We start from the raw sequence: 16,392 nt of genomic DNA, 5'->3' as shown, positions 1-16,392 counted from the left end.
CGTACATGACTGTAATCTAACACACCCAATTACTAATCTCTAGTTCTAATTCAACCCTCAAAATAGCCCATGGTTACTTCAAGGAACTTCCTTTTACAAATATTCTTATCAAAACAGAGAGTAATTAGAAGACTTAAAATGTCACTTAAAAATCAAAGTACAATTAAACCCCCTAATTAATATTACCTCTGAAATGAGAGCAACAGATGTTGAATTCCAGGCTAGTATAAAGTATTAAAATAATAAAAAGAATGCTGAAGTTATGTTAAACCAGTATGTGTTTGCTACCAAGTCAAACTGAATTGAAAAGTCTCATGGAATTTAGTCATCAGAAAAAGACCTGAAGACAGGGTATACTGAAGTGCTAAAAGCAGCTTTTGACAGCAATCATCTCTTCTACAGCTACAGAGAAAACTGTGTCTTAATTTTGGTTTGTGTAGTCCATTTTAACAACCTGATCATTCAAAGTGGATAAGGAAATGTTATCTTCCTCCTTCAACCAACAATTAAAAACCAGTACTAGTAACTATCATCCTTGCATATCTAAAGGACCATACACAGCAGAAACAGTTTCTGATTCACTGAATGATGAATACTTGCCCTGCTTACAAAGGGAGCTGTATTCAAGAGCTGTCTTGTTAAATCTTTTTAATATATACTCATATTTTTAATTTCTTGGGCAGAGCTAACTAAAAGCACTGATTTTGAGGTTTTTTAATTTAATGAAAAATTTCTACCCAAACCAGCGGTTAAATAAATCTTTTAGCTACCTAATTAGAAATACATGATTTTCATATGTACAGACATAGAAAACTGAGATCAGAAGAAACATACTGAATCAGATAAATGATACAAAAATAGAGTCTTTCTCTCATACTTGCACACAAAAGTACCAAATACCCGAAATTATGCATTTAGTTGGATATCAACAATGTGTACAATGTCATAAACCAGTAAGAATCAACCTTTCCTTCAGAAAATTATTAGCAAGTACAAATTCAAAACAGGACTAAACTTAATTATTTATATCAAGTTTCTTGCTTGTCGACATGAAACACATTTAAATTACTTATTTTAATTCATGGATTTAAAATCAGTCCACTCTCGTTACTGACGGTTTTTTTCTACATTCAGAAACAAGCCTGTCCGTGTTTCTGAAGTAAGGACATATATATATGCCAGTTAAATTGTCACTCAACACCTTTCCTTATTTTGTGAACAATCAAAATGCTATAACTCAGCAAAGACTGCAAGTGAAACAGTAAATAAATATACAGTTAGTTCTATACAGTAGTTTTGTGGCATTCAGTGAACAGAGAATAAATTCAAGCTCGTAATGGTTTATCATGGTCCACTGATATCCACAGCTGTCTCTATGCTTGGCTTAAAAAAAATACAGCAGAAGCCACAAGTAGCACTTTGGCAGGTCCACCTGTGTGACAAATGTCTTTGATGAGATACTGACAGTTTCACCTTATACTCCCTGATGCACCACTTTCCCTTTGCTTCCTGAATTTCTTCACATATCAGTCTGCTACATTTGCAAAATGATCCAACTCTGGGTGTTTAAACTGTCATTTTTTCTGTGTATGCACGTATGTGTTCCTTGCACCTCTGTGTAAATAAACTGAAGGAACTTAGATTTTGCTTATGTCAGAACTAACGCCTTCAGATCATATTTGATAAGTGTGAGAACTGAGCTTACTAAGAGATGCACAATAATGCTTAATTTATTGCTTATCTATACCAGCTTGTAAGTAGTCTATACCTGTGTTACTTCCCCTTCCCCCTATAGAAAGGGCTCTGTGATGATACTCCTGCCTCTGGTTTTGGAAATGTAGGTTACAGCAGATACTCCTGCAAGTGTCCAGGGCTCCAGCTGCCAGGGACACACATCATCTACATTACCGTTATCCCCTGGTTTGGATGACCTGGTCTCTTACCTGCCCTCCAGTAGAAAACTATTCCTGGTTTCCATGCTAACCCTCTGCTGTCCTTCTGTGTAAGTACCATTTGCCCACAGAAATGCAAATCCTGGGCAAATCTAAACCCATAGCCAGTTTGGGTAAGGATGATAAGTGCTCTTCAAAGGAAAAAGATAACTGAGTTCACCTTAAATCTCTCAGCCTCCAGTCTAAGCACATGTCAAACAATGTTGTTCTTAAGACCCAAATTAAGGTTGCCTGTATCACATTCCATAGTGACATTTACTATGATTGAAGTATCAGAGGAAAATGGGTGATTCCAACATATTTTTAAAGTATCTTCAAGCAAAGGAGGCAGAACTGTTACATTTCTAAAAACAGATCATCAATTGATCATCAAAACTGGAAGACCTTTGTATTCAAAAGGCATGGCTGGCAGATCTGAATGACACATTTCAGAAAAATATTTGGAAGATTAAATCAAAATACACACACTGGAGCAGAATCATTTGAAGAAGCAGCTAGCATGAAGCCTATACCCCAACATTATGCATAAGAACAAACTGGGCTCAGTTCTTCCTCACAAATAACTGAAGGGACAAACGTCATCCAGTTCTTCCCACAGTGGAGAAAGTGCTGTCCCAGCCTTGCAAAGAGAAGGTGCATCACCCGTGCAAACACCTACTCTACAGAACTATTAAAATGCACATCTTCGAACTAGCAAGTGCTCAAGGGAAAAATCCACACACCAGAAAGGAAGAGACTTCAAAATACATGGACAACCTCTAAAGGTGTTGGCTCTTTCTGGAAAACTGGACCAACAGCCTTGTTTTCCTAAAAGCACAGAAATAATTTAAACTTATGTTCAGCCACCAAGCCACAAATAAGAAGCCAAAAAATGGATCTCCTTCAGGATTCAAATTTTACAGATGATACCAATTGTTTTACTAGTAGAACAACCTAAAGACCTAGATAGACAGAAAATGCCATGGGTTATATATGTTATATATATATAGCCAGATCTCAGTTCTGGTTCACCTCTAAAAATGCAACCTTTTGGACTTTGCCACTATGTTAACATGAATTAAAGCTTTGCTTAAAATTTACAGTCTCTCTTCCTCTCCCTTCCAGAAAACATTTCAATCATACACATACTGAAACATGCTATTTCTTCACCACAAAGAACTAGTACTAAGATATTGTTAGAAATGAAAGATTACAAACATACATTTCCTTCAAGAGGACAGCCTAAGTTGTGCCTGTTACGTAAAGGGAGGGGGACTGTCAAAGCAACGAGAGAAAGAAAACTATGCCACATCATGGAAAATTGTGAGTGTAGCAAGAGAGAAATTAACAGGAAGATTTTGAAGCAAATGCAACATCTCAAATTCAGTTTTAATGATTGCTAAGCTTTATGTTTATATTTGTGTAATCTACATTATGTACCAATGGTCTGGAGACAAATAAAAGTACTCATTTTTACCTCCTAATCCTATTTGGTATTTGATTGTTAACACCACTTGAGATGGAAAACTATTATCTTCAAAGATTAGCTCTGCCTCAGAGTAAATATTAATATAAATTCTCATTTAATAATTTTATTTACTCTGAGAAACACTTAGAGAAATGCGAAAAGCTGTTACTGAACTGCCTCTGTTTAAAGTTTGTATTGCAGCTTTACTACACTTCCGCAGGGAAAAAAATAAATTTTCAAAAGTATCACACACTTTATAGTGTTGTACTTAAGAAGTTCTCCTTTTTCCTTGCTTGTATTCATTTTTTGGGAAAAAAAAAAAAGTTAAAAAAAATAATATCTAAATATCTTAAATCTCCAAAGTGTGTGAGAAAAACTGCCACTTGAATTACATGAACTTCTGAATTGAACCACATTCTATTGCTTTCCTGGGTACTAAACATTAGAAATAACAAAACCAAACAATTTCCAATGCATTATATGGTCATATTTAGATAAAGAGAGGTTTAAAGGGGGCTCAGAGAGATGCTGTGGAATTGCTGTCCTTGGAGGTTTTCAAGGCCCAAGAGGACAAAGCCCTGAGCAACCTGGGCTGAACTTAGTGCTGGCCCAACTTTGAGCAGGAGGCTGGGCTGGGGAACTCCTGAGGCCCCTTCCAGCACGGGTCACTCTGTCATTCGATGATACTGCTACATACAAAAAGCTCAGCTTTACCCATTGAGAACTCCATGTGTACAATAACACAAAATATCATCATCTGCTACCCATCCTAAAGTCCAGGTTATAAGGATAAAAACCAGTGGTACGGTATGTTTACTGACAAAGCTGGCGTAGTTAATGGTAAAGATAATATGTCCTTTGCTGTTAAATGATCAGTGGACCAATTTAACTTGAATGTTTGAGTTTGTACTTAATTTAGACAACCTTAGAGAACAATGACCTAGTTCTGCAAGAATGAAATTAAATTAAAAATACCTCTGTATTCTGCAACATGGTCGGTACGTATTTTCCTCTTTGTGCACTGGGTTTATGCCTCCGGTGGCATCTCATTTTAAGTTTTGAAAATAAAATCACAAAGCACTACTGCAGCTCAAGTTAGAGGAAAAAATCTGGAACAATGAGTGAAAGGCAGAATAAGAAAAAAAAAAAAAGCAGTGTGAGGAAGAAAAGAAAAAAAATTGTATAAAACCAGACTTTGTAAACTACATATATGCTTCTTCCATAGGTATTTATGTCCTCCCATACATGCTCACAGGTTGCTATTTATATTTCATGTAACAAAGTCGAGACCTCCATCCAAACTCTCCAGTTCCTTCAAAGTTCTTAATTTTAGAAAATGTTAGCTTTACCATACCAGAACACATCAAAACCAATTATCCCAAGTGAGCCCACAAACCAAACGGTTTGTAAACCACAAAATATCAGAGGCTGAAGCTGCAAATCAAGCGCAGCCAATCATTCATACAAATTCTTTTATTGTGAACACAGTACCTCATTTCTTGTATGCATTCACATCCAGATTTGAGTGACAAATGTGCCACAGGTGAAAAATCTCCCTATATAAATGCAGTTTGACAAGAAAAGGGCACTGGTTAAGAAGAAAGAAGGAACAAGATTCCGCTAACCAAGAGAAGAGAACCTTTCAGACTCCACTTTTGAAAAGAGGATCTGACTCGCATACATCTAGTTCACCCTAAATCAATACATGCAGCATTGTATTATAACACTTAATTTCCTTGCACTTCAACTCTTCTGCTTTGTAGCAAGATGCTCGCTTTATAAGTAAAGTTTATGGGAAAAGGATGACTCTGTTTCAATTAATATGCAAATGATGAACCATCCAAGCCAGGTATGTCCTGTCCTTCGTGCCAACGGATGGTAACTGACTGAGTTAGAACAAAGGGCAGTACATATTAAGAATAGTGAGAAGTTTAACATAGACTAGACAAGTGAATCAAAACCATCCAGACAGAACTTAGTAAGGCAGCACAGTGAATTACACGCAGGATTCCAAATCAAGGATTCAGGTATGTAAACTCAAACTGTGCTACTGGTTCTTTTTCCTTTACTGGGCAAGATCAACACATAGGTATATTTTCAGACACAATCACTAATTCCAGCTGCCTTACTACTCAATGACTAAATTGTGATGCCTAGGAATGATTCATGAAGTCATGAAACCCTGGTAGATCTCACTGCTTTTACTTAGAAGTGACAGTCAGGCTTGTCTTTATTGCAAACTGGCTCAGACTGACCTATACTCCACTAAAATCTCTTGCCTGAGTTTAGAGCGACTGTCTCTGCAGAGAAAACATGTCCTTGCAAAGAGCCTGAGAAGCAAGGAAACATGACAGATATTACGATGTTATTTTAAACTAGTTCTAAAAGAGTATATTATCCTCAAACCTTTTAGTGTATGCATGTTTAAAAAATAGCAGTTAGTGCTACTGAAGGATTTCTCAGCTAGAGGCACTCTTAATCAAGATATGGAAGTTCAAAGCATGAGAAGATCATCACAGTCTGACCTCCAGATCATTTTGCATTTCCAAACCCTTTTCTAACCATTGTGCTGTCATTTAAAGAAGTAGAAGGAAAGCATCTAGAGAACATGGTCTATCATCCTGCTATCTTAAACACAGCACTACTACAGATTTCAGTGACAGAAGATGTGAAAAATAAATGCTGTTTCAAATAGTTTATATTCACCTCCTTAAAACATTAAAAATACAAGCCTTCACGGAGGCCTGTGAACTGGAAAAGTGTTACGCTTATGTGGAACCACATTATCAGTACACAGTGACAAAGAAGGGAGACCATCACTCTCCAAAGCATTGTGCTTAAACTAGTATCACCTGAACTCAGCTGTAAAAAGCCAATGTCCTGTTCCTCATACACACAGCTAGACCAAGACACAGGTCCCTTCCTGCCAAAGAGCTTAGGGAATTTATGCTGCGCAGAATTGATTACACTACATTATATGTACTCTATCTGTGTGCTGCCACGATCTCTACAGTACCGTATAATATGTCTGGTCTTGTACTTCGTTTTTCAGAACACAGACCATGCCACCTGCTGCTGCAACAACTGCAACAGACACAAAACCCCGCTATTTTTCTCCACAAGTTAGTGGGTTTTTATGGAAGTCTTCCAATATACTCAAAACAAAACACAGTGTTTAATTTTCAAAAGTTAATGGAAGCACATGAAAAGCCTAGGGGCTGTACAGAAAGGAAAAAAAAAGTCCTCAGTTTCAAGAGCCAGTCAAGCTTTCTAAGTAACGGGCAAGTGTTTTGGTTTATATCATTTAAAGCACATAGTAGCACGTAAAAAAAAAAAAAATTAAAATCTAAGAGCAAATCCTACATCTCTAATATATACACACAAAATAGAAATAAACACACAATTTTTTATTAAGCTTAAGAACATCTGAAGTTTATCCCAATACAAACATCTTAACTGTGCTATGAATCTTAATTAACATACCTAATAATCGCCTAATTATGGTGTTACTCCTCTGCCTCCACAAACACCGTTAACATAAGGAAATTCAACAACAAGGTGAGTTGGCACAAGGCACTTGAATAAATGGATCTGGGCCAAACCCAGAAGCTAAAAGCAGACAGGTATACTAAGAGAGCGTATCTGGTGCCCCATGCAATGGCAAAGCATCTGAGAAGTATTAACCGGTAACCCACCAGAACCACCAGAACTGTATGTACTGAAAGCAAAGCAGATGCCCTGCTCAGGACTGCACAAGGCACATTGATTATCTTCCACGGGCCTTTATCTGAGAGTACATGACAGCAACACGAAACCAATCAAAGGCCTGAAGAGCCCCGCTATACGACGATATGTTCTTCCAGAGGACCTCCCTCCTCATACACCTTTAGATCACAGCTGGCTTTATTGCTATTAACAGGACACACATATGGCAGGCCATATATCAACAGGAAAATTACTCTTGTAACAATGTAACACTGACAGATGCATCAGGACAAAAGTTCTATAGCATAAAGACATATATAAACAAAGGGGGTTACAACTGATGAAGAATTTTCAAGAAATATTATGGTAAGTCCCCAAACTGCTGACTTTTAGCAAAGCATATATACAACCCGCAGACTGAATTAGACAGTAATACCTGTATCTGTCTACAAAAATCATGTATCACATAAACCAAAATCATTCCATCCCTTCCAGTTTTTTTAGATGTCTTAAAAATGAGCTCAACTGAAGTCATTAACAGAATTAATTTTAATGCCACAGTTAAAATTACCCTGTCAAACAAGGTAATTGAGTTTTCTGGGGTTTTTTTGCTAAGCAATGGCAGCAATACTTTCCAATAAGAAAGTCTGTGTATCAGGCCATGAAACATTCTATCCATTGTATTACAAGTGGTTTTGATGTATGTGCTGATGTTTATGTACCACAGTTTGTAACTTTACCTTACCTAGCCATCACTGTAGTTCCAGTGAACATCATTGCTCCACAGTATTCCTCTTGACATGGAAGAGAAGCATATTTAAAAAGGCTTAATTTCTCTAATCAAATTAATTTGGAGGGGGAGAAAGAGAAAGGATTTCCCAGCCTGCACCTCTCACTGCATGCCAGCTCTTTCACTTAATTGCATCTCCTTCCATTCAATACTGAATCAAAAAACATACATTGTACTGGGTGTAGAAAATGAGAACACAAATTCAGTTTGAAAAAAGGAACTTGGAAAAAAGAAAAGGCATGTTCTGGCAATTAGTGAAGCAGGCATAATTGCTGGCGTGGGTTGACAAACCAAACTGAAACTGTTATTGACTAACTCAATCTCTTTTTTCTCTTTCTGAGCTTTTAATAAACCATACCAAGTAGATAATGATAACTCTGTACGTATAATATCGCTGTATTTTAGTGCAGCATTTGACAAAGCACTGCAAAGAAAAATCATTCACACTAAAAAAAAAAAAATCCCTGAAACAGTACAAACCACCATGCCTTTCCCTACCTGAACCTACCTTTCACCTCAACTTGTAATCTCAAGTCAAACTCCATACATCTCTTAAACTGTTTTATTTCCTTCCCAACTTAGCTTTCCAGTTACAAAAGAACATACATGAGAGGAAGCTAGGTGTGAAAGAATCTGGGATATCTTATATATGCTGCAACCACATTTATTCGATGCTTCATTGTTGCTCTATGGCCACAAGTTCTCAGGTCCAACAACAACTAGCCCCACATCAGCAAAAACAAGACAAGATGATCACTTCGGGTAGCCTAATGCCCGTTTCTTGAGTGACACTCCCTTTCGCCTCTGTTCAACTGCATACCAATTTCCAGGATTTACAATCTGACTTCAGCACTGGACACCACAGAGGATACACTAAAGACTGGAGCAGAAACCGAGTGCTTTTCTCCCAGAGCAGACTGCAATTTTTGTCAAAAAGTGCTCTGGCAAAACTGGTACTTACTGAGAATTTGCAAATAGGTTGATCTAGCTGTAACATCATGACCACCTGAACAGAAAAGACTGGAATAGCCTGAGACTGCAGTGAATTTGTTCTCAAATAGTTTATTTCTTGATTTTTCTGAAAAGGCTCACAATATAAGTATGTATCTGAAACATAATCAGGCCACATTCAAGATAAGGATAATAGTACCTTAGACATGCTCCTCCAACGAAGCTTTGGAGACACAGGAATGCTTCAGAGCAAATACCACCAGGTCACTCAGTTTTACTTTCCACCCTGACAGACTGATTAGCATGCATTGTTAACTATTCAGTGCAAGATACTAAGATGACATAAAATACATGCCTTTATCAAAATTCCCTCTAAGCCGTTTTGTTCAGCGCTAAGAAATTCCTTGTTCTCCTTCATCAGCATTTTTTCATAGGCAACTCAAACAAACAGCCTCTTGTGCCTGCAAGACGCACATGCTCATTGCCATTACTCCATGCATTACACCAGTTCAGTTCAGAATCGACCCGACTGCAGAGTCAAAAGATTTGTGGTATAGCTGCTCTATTAACCTTCCTATGGGCAGGAGGTCATTCCTTCCATCTGGGGTGGGATCAAGTGATGGATCTGCAAGACACTGATTTGTAAAGGCTAAGGTAATGAAAGACAAGGAAATAACAGCTTCTGTTTCCTCTTTCATTCCTCCCACTAAAGGACAAACAAAAAAAAAGAATGAGGTGGTGCTGTGTCTGACTGTCTTCCACCCAAGAACTACATTCCTGCCCCCATCCTGAGACTCTGTTTACTGTTAGGTAAGAGTGACTTTAGATACTAATTTCAGATGAAGAAGTTGCAGTTTGCATGTTCTTTTGAAGAGTTATCAAATCCGTAAGTTCACTGCAAATTTCAGATTCATCATCTACATGCTGCTTCCTTCTACACTTGGATGTAATTTGACAAAAACACCAGACTTGTCACTGCAAACTCCTGCCAACTGGAATCATGCACAGTGATACACAAGGAAGTTTACAAACACTGATTAGGAGAGGCAGACGAACACAGCAGCAATAGTTCCAACAGGCATGGACTTAATCTATTGTTTATTTTAGTAAATGAAATGGGATAGGGGGAATCCCACAATGCATTCTTCTCCTCTGATTTTTATGTTTAATCCTGCTGTTCGTATTTTGGATAGCTAGCTCTCTAACCATCAGTCCACTAGCAAGGCATGGCAAGCATGCTATGTACATCTAAGGTGGAGTTACCCTAGAAGAAAGAGATTTGTTTCATCCAGCACATATGCTTTATTGGGCTTTCTTAGGTAGACTATGAACGGATACCACTCTCCTACCAAGGCTTTAGATGTTAAACTGCAAAATAACAGATGCTTATAAAAATGGAACAGGAAACAACTCCCTGAAAGAGATGCCACATTATGTAAAGATCACACCAAGGCCACCGCAGGGAAAGAACAAAGCTTCCAGAGGACAGTTAAATGTCTCACCAACTCCTTCAAAGCAAGCAGATGTCTTAGATAAGAGCGTACTTTGAGGAATGTTTCCTTCAGCAGATGCCAGGTGCAGGAGCCTGGGGCTTGCTCCTGCTCTGGCACCTCAGTTATGCCAGGAGAGCTGTCTGTGGGGCTGTGTAGGAAAGTGACTCACAATATAAATAAACATTTTCTTCTTTTCCCTCTTTGTCAAGTTATTTATAAACTGGATGGCTTCTCAGAGCAATTTACCACATGGCCTCACAAAATGACTTTCCCTGAAGAGTTGAAGTGGACAGCAAAATAGCGCAGGTGGAAGAACCAGATGGTGGTGGTAAGGAAAGAACAGGAGTTTCTCAAGCTGACTTTGCTACTGAAACTAGCAGATTGTGAAACTATACCCTAGAGGATAGGTGACAACATAAAATATCTCAAATTTAAACACTAAGTTGACATATATTTGTTTGGTTGTTGTAGGAATGAATGGAGGCACCATGTTACTTCCACTACACTACAGTGAGAATAGAAACAACCATCTCCAATACAAAGCTACCAGCAATACTTGACTACAAAAGGAATGAGCTGTGACAATGGTTGTAGCTTGTGCTGGTCCACAAACAGCAACAACAAATAATTCATGTGCTGCAGGAAATACTATCCCTGCTGGCCTCAGTTTTAACCATTTTTAAACATTTTTTTCCATTTCTGTCAGCTGCTCAGAGTGTCTGATGGTTTCCACAGGTAACGTGGTACCCAGCCTTATGAGACAAGGGCTCTATTCTGCCAGAAAAGTGAGAGTAACCATAGTGAAGGGCTGGACAGGTGGAAGAAGAGTCTTCCTTCGGCCTAAACTTGTTCAGTAGTACTCATCACCCAAAACAAATACTTTAAAACACATGAAGTTACACAGATTTATAAAACATACACATATATATTTTAATTTATTAGATTTAGGCCAAATTTTGCTAAATACATCACCATAAACCCCTGCATATAATTCTGAAAAAAACCCAGTACCAAATTTTGAGAATTTAGCCAACATTTTTTTCTGTTATAACTTATCTTCTTTTTCTTTCCTCTTCCAGAATATGGGGTCAGAATTACGATGTACAGGAGCTATGAACAAACACAGTAAAATTCAGGAAGAAAACAAATAATTTAGTGTTAACAATAAATAAATAGAGAACTATTAAGGAGAGTATTAAAGAAAAGATACTTTGCTTTTTTAGCTAGCAATCTGCCAAGTTAAGTAAGAGAAAAAATGTTGCCTTATTCTGATATTGTGGGACAGACCAGCACTTCACTTCTTTCGCAGTTTCAAGTGTGATGACCTAATGAATGCTATTCTTGAAAACTGCCATGGATTCCTCGCTTCCACATATTAATGTCATTGACAGCTGTGTCATCCTTGTGATTTCCACATCCTTGTGATTTCCACACAGATCCTCTTCTGAGAAGTAAAACATGACTGGACCCCGCAGTGGGGAGAAGGGAAAGAGTTGTGATCAGACTGGAAAGGTTTTGCTGGTCAGGAAAACCATTTACTTCTGTTTTCAGAAACAGCTGCATCTACAGATCACAAAGTGGCTCTCCAGCTTTTGCTTTGCCACAGAGGAGACTCTTACTGGTTTTCAGTATGTGCGCTAGCATCTCCTTGGTCCCACACTTCCCTCTGGCAAGAGGTGCTCTGCATTCCAAAGAGAGCAAAATTAAATCACCATGAAAGGATTTCTACTCAGCCCAAACTAGTCTATATGCTTAAAATTTACTTAGGATGACAGAAGGTGAAGTGAGGGGTTTTTTGTTTTGTTTTTTTAAATGAACCACATAAGAGGTTTTGGTATCACAGTTCTCTCTCCTGCTCTATGGATAATTGTTCCAGATGTTAAGGGAACTGGAGCTCAGAGGTGTCACAGATGAATTAGCATCAACAAATACATCCTGAACAAAGGCTTGAAAAAATTCGGGTAGCTCAGCATAGCCAAATTTCAGTTCAGTAATACTTTTTTGCTATGACAAGTTACCCCACTGCTGCCAAGCCACAAGATGATGAACTAGCTTGGCTTCTGTTGGGGCACGTATTATCTATCAACATGGATCTGCTTGGCATGTTTCAAATTTTATCCTCATCAATTAATTTTTTTTCCCTCTGTAGATTACTATACAGCTGCATACTCTATCACACATAGTAATTTCAGAAGAATGGACAGTTTATGTACCAGGACTAATGATGTCAGACTCCTCACATTAACCTTGCTTCACCAACTCAAGTCTGTTTTCCACACAACACAAGCAACTGCAGTAGAACTTCCACTTGCATCTTTTCAGCCTAAAGGGGCTAAAAATACCTGCCTGGCATGTGTTCAGTCAGCCATGGATAATGCTGTATCCCTTATTTAAAATGACTATATACACTCTTCAAGGAAAGCTGACCGTCATTTTGGATATAAACATAAAAAATGAAGAGAGACACCACTTTACTAAAAGGGAGATTTTAGAGAAGTATCAGTAGCTTTGTATATCACATTTTTCTCAGGTGTATGTCTGTACCATCCTCATACATACAATTAAAGATTCACTTCATTATTTCAAATTATACTTTTTAAATTTATTTCAGTACATTTTAATATATCAATTAACTTTAACTTGAAGCTCACTTTTTTCAGAAATCCGATCAATATTGACGCTGTTGTCTGTCCTTTTTTGCTTATACAGGAAAAAATATTCCCTCTACTGTTTCATTTGGAGCAGAAATAAGACATAATAACTGCAAGAATTCAAATGATCAAAAAAATCTAAGGCTTAAAGATAAAACATAAGGCCATTTCCCAATTAAAAAAATGCCTTAAGCAAGTAAACACTTGCTACTGAGTCTCTGCGTACATGATATTCTTCATACACACAGTGCAAATCCACCTTTAGGCAAGGTTTTCCAGTCCTTCAATAAGATTTGCAATTTCTTGATGACTCCATTTATTTTTTTCCAAAGAAAGTGGGTGAATTGGGGTAAAGCAGTTTTGCTTGCTCTGAAGTCAAATATTTGCATGTACTTGCAGACACCAAATGGGATCCTCCTTAATCTTTCTACTTTGCCGTGTTGTGTTAGATCAAAAGATTACATTTATGTCCGGAAAAAATGCTACTATTTCTTCACTACAGCACACACTCCAGTGTAAATATTATGTCAAATATCAGCCTATGCATCTGCATAGTTCCAATTTTCACAATGTACCACGAAAAAGTTCACAAATTGTAATAATAATTAATCACTGTAAATATTTATCATCTCCTTTTATAAAAGTTTAAAATGGCAACTGGTCAGTGACGCACACTGCAAAATAAACTTTAATGCATCTTAAAATGCTTTTTTCACCTTTTAAACTGTAATATACAATCAACCTGCAGGAACATCCCTCAGCATTTCTGTATCTTCATGACAACAGATTATTTAACGAGTTGCCACAATTAAGTGATTTGTAGGAACAGTTATGGATACTACTATCACACACTTAGACTCAATCTCAGATGATGACCGTTCAGTCAGCCCCGCTCTCTGTTTATCAGAGACTCTGCTTGCAATTTAAAGCCCATAGCACATCAGCAGTCCTAGCTGCACTTCTTTTAGGCAGGCTGAAATTACTCTAATTTTTCAAATTTATTATTTTGCATTAGTAGTTTAAAAGATTTCTGTAAAAAGTTTGTAAAGAAATCTAGGATCTCTTAGTTTACAGTGCTACACAAACGTAAACTACTACTGTTAAGTGAGATCCCAGTATTTTTCGCAGTTCTTTGCCTCAGTCTAGTCTGTCTTCAAGCAGTGTTAAGAGCTGGAACAGCGATGACCACACACACCACCCTTATTTTATTTTATTTTTTTTTTTTATTTCATGGAGTTTTCCACTTTCTTGTCCTCTCTCAGACCTGTCCTACTCCCCTGCCAGCTTACCATACAGGTCGAAAGTCCATCTCCTACAATCTTCTGATCAGAAGTTCAAAGTTCTCACAGTACATCAGAGCTCCTGGAGGGCCAGAGCCATCCTTTCTTCATAGGAGAGTTAATCTGGACAAGCACTTCTGGGAAGTTCTGGTAAAGCCTTTTCCCAGAAATCCAGACTGCCAGGAATCACCTTGTTAAGGCCTTTTGGATTACAAGTCTTTTTCAGGGCCTCACCTTGCACATGGTATTCACCAGATTTCTGCAACTACATAGACTGATATTCACATAACACGAAAATGCTGTTTACACAGCTATGAATAAGCCTTCCCAGAAGGGTCAGGAGTTTGATTGATTGTTTGTTTTAAACTCATCTGTCCCTTGTCTACCTTTCTTACAATAACAAAAACAGAGGCAAGGAAGAAAACCATGCTTCCGCAAGCTTCATTTGAAGTATTAATCTAGAGGCACAATTCTTGTTTCAGATATGTAATTTAGAACAATCTTTGGGTACTACAAAGAGAAATTCATTCTTTTATCTTTGTATTTATTTTTTGTTTAAAGGTTAGGCTTTTTTAGCCTTTGATATGTCACAAAAATAAGGGCTAGCCAGCGGGAACATTTCTTACTGTTATTGTGTAAAGACTTTTGATTGATTCATCTTTCTTCTGACTCATATAATTAACACAATAGAAGTAGGTTTTGAAAAACAGTCATCTTAAATGAGAGATGCTCTTTATCTATCTCTCTTTCTGTACAATACTTAATCCATTTGACTACACTGTTCAAAGAAAGAAAAGAAAGAACAGAAAGAACAGAAAGAACAGAAAGAACAGAAAGAACAGAAAGAACAGAAAGAACAGAAAGAACAGAAAGAACAGAAAGAACAGAAAGAACAGAAAGAACAGAAAGAACAGAAAGAACAGAAAGAACAGAAAGAACAGAAAGAACAGAAAGAACAGAAAGAACAGAAAGAACAGAAAGAACAGAAAGAACAGAAAGAACAGAAAGAACAGAAAGAACAGAAAGAACAGAAAGAAAAGAAACCTTAAACTTTTTTACTAGGGCAGTGGATAATCATTAAAGATAGGGTGATAATGGTTTTGGTCTCAGCATATGAAAGCAAATTATACCCTTGGCCTTGAACAATGCAGTTCAAGACTATCCCTAAATATCAAAGAAATTACCTTCTGTGCTGGCCAAAGTTGTTTTCCCATTTCTTTTACAATTAAGGAGGTAAAAAATGTAGACTTACTGTTTCTTTTGCAGGAGAGAATTACTGAGGACTAGTTTAAGAATGACAATCATCTGCCCTTATTAATACCTGAACAGACAACTATTTACATTCAGCAGGAGAGAAAAAAAAAAAGAAAAAAGAAAGAAAATCACTGAACAGATTTCCAAAGGCCATCTTATCCTGTATTGTAGAAGCTGTTTATGGTGGTATCCTACAATTCAGAAGACAATTTCATTCTCCAGACCCAAATAATTAATGATATTTGTCCATGCTTTTAGCTCCATCTTCAAAGCAAGCAGATATAAAAGGAAGTCAAGAATTAAATATTCAAAACAGAGACAAGATTTTCTCAAATTCTATGAGTATTAGGGCAGACAAAAAAACCCCAGAAAAACCCAAACCATAAATCATGTTCCATTAGCATTATCAAACAAGATAAAAACAGAAAGTACAAAACTCTCTGGATCTCATTATTACCTACACATAAGCAAAGATCAAAAGCTTCTGGCTTGCAGACAGGAGTATAACCTAGTCCAGTGGCAACCTAATGCCAATGTCCAGTGCGCAGGTGAAATCGGCCGGGACATTGTTCTGCCTTTTCCTTGCACTTTCAAACCTCTTTCTTGGAAACTCATAGAGGTCCAAAGGACTGAATGTACAGACCAAAATACTCACTCACAAGAGCTGATACTATGATGGGTGTAGTATATGAATCTTAAATTTACCTGCCTATCAAAATTTTCCTGATGGTCAGAATTAAGTACCTCTGCAGAACAGAAATGAGTTCGCACTTGTGTATTCACTCTGTGGTTTGAGGAGGACTGTAGCTTTCTCCTTGCCAGTACTGTACCCTGTACTTATTACAACATTCTACCTACCTAGAAGGTGG

The 16,392-nt window shown here is 37.5% G+C and overlaps 1 protein-coding gene across 2 annotated transcripts in view; it reads right to left on the bottom strand.

Moving 5' to 3' along the window:
- Positions 1-16,392, bottom strand: part of PDXK (pyridoxal kinase) — a 49,417-nt gene that overhangs the window by 29,533 nt on the left and 3,492 nt on the right. The window contains exon 1 of one of the 2 annotated variants that reach the window (XM_054818589.1): positions 14,279-14,302. The exons of the other annotated variant lie outside the window; for it this stretch is intronic. Within the exon in view, the coding sequence (XP_054674564.1) occupies positions 14,279-14,281 (3 nt within the window). The 5' untranslated portion in view covers positions 14,282-14,302. Of the gene's footprint in view, positions 1-14,278; positions 14,303-16,392 lie in introns of those variants that run through there. 2 annotated transcript variants of the gene reach the window in all.

Source organism: Grus americana, chromosome 1, assembly GCF_028858705.1.
Source record: "Grus americana isolate bGruAme1 chromosome 1, bGruAme1.mat, whole genome shotgun sequence".
NCBI lineage: Eukaryota > Metazoa > Chordata > Aves > Gruiformes > Gruidae > Grus > Grus americana.
Note: the sequence above shows the minus strand (reverse complement) of the source record. Positions and strands in the feature narration are given on the sequence as shown.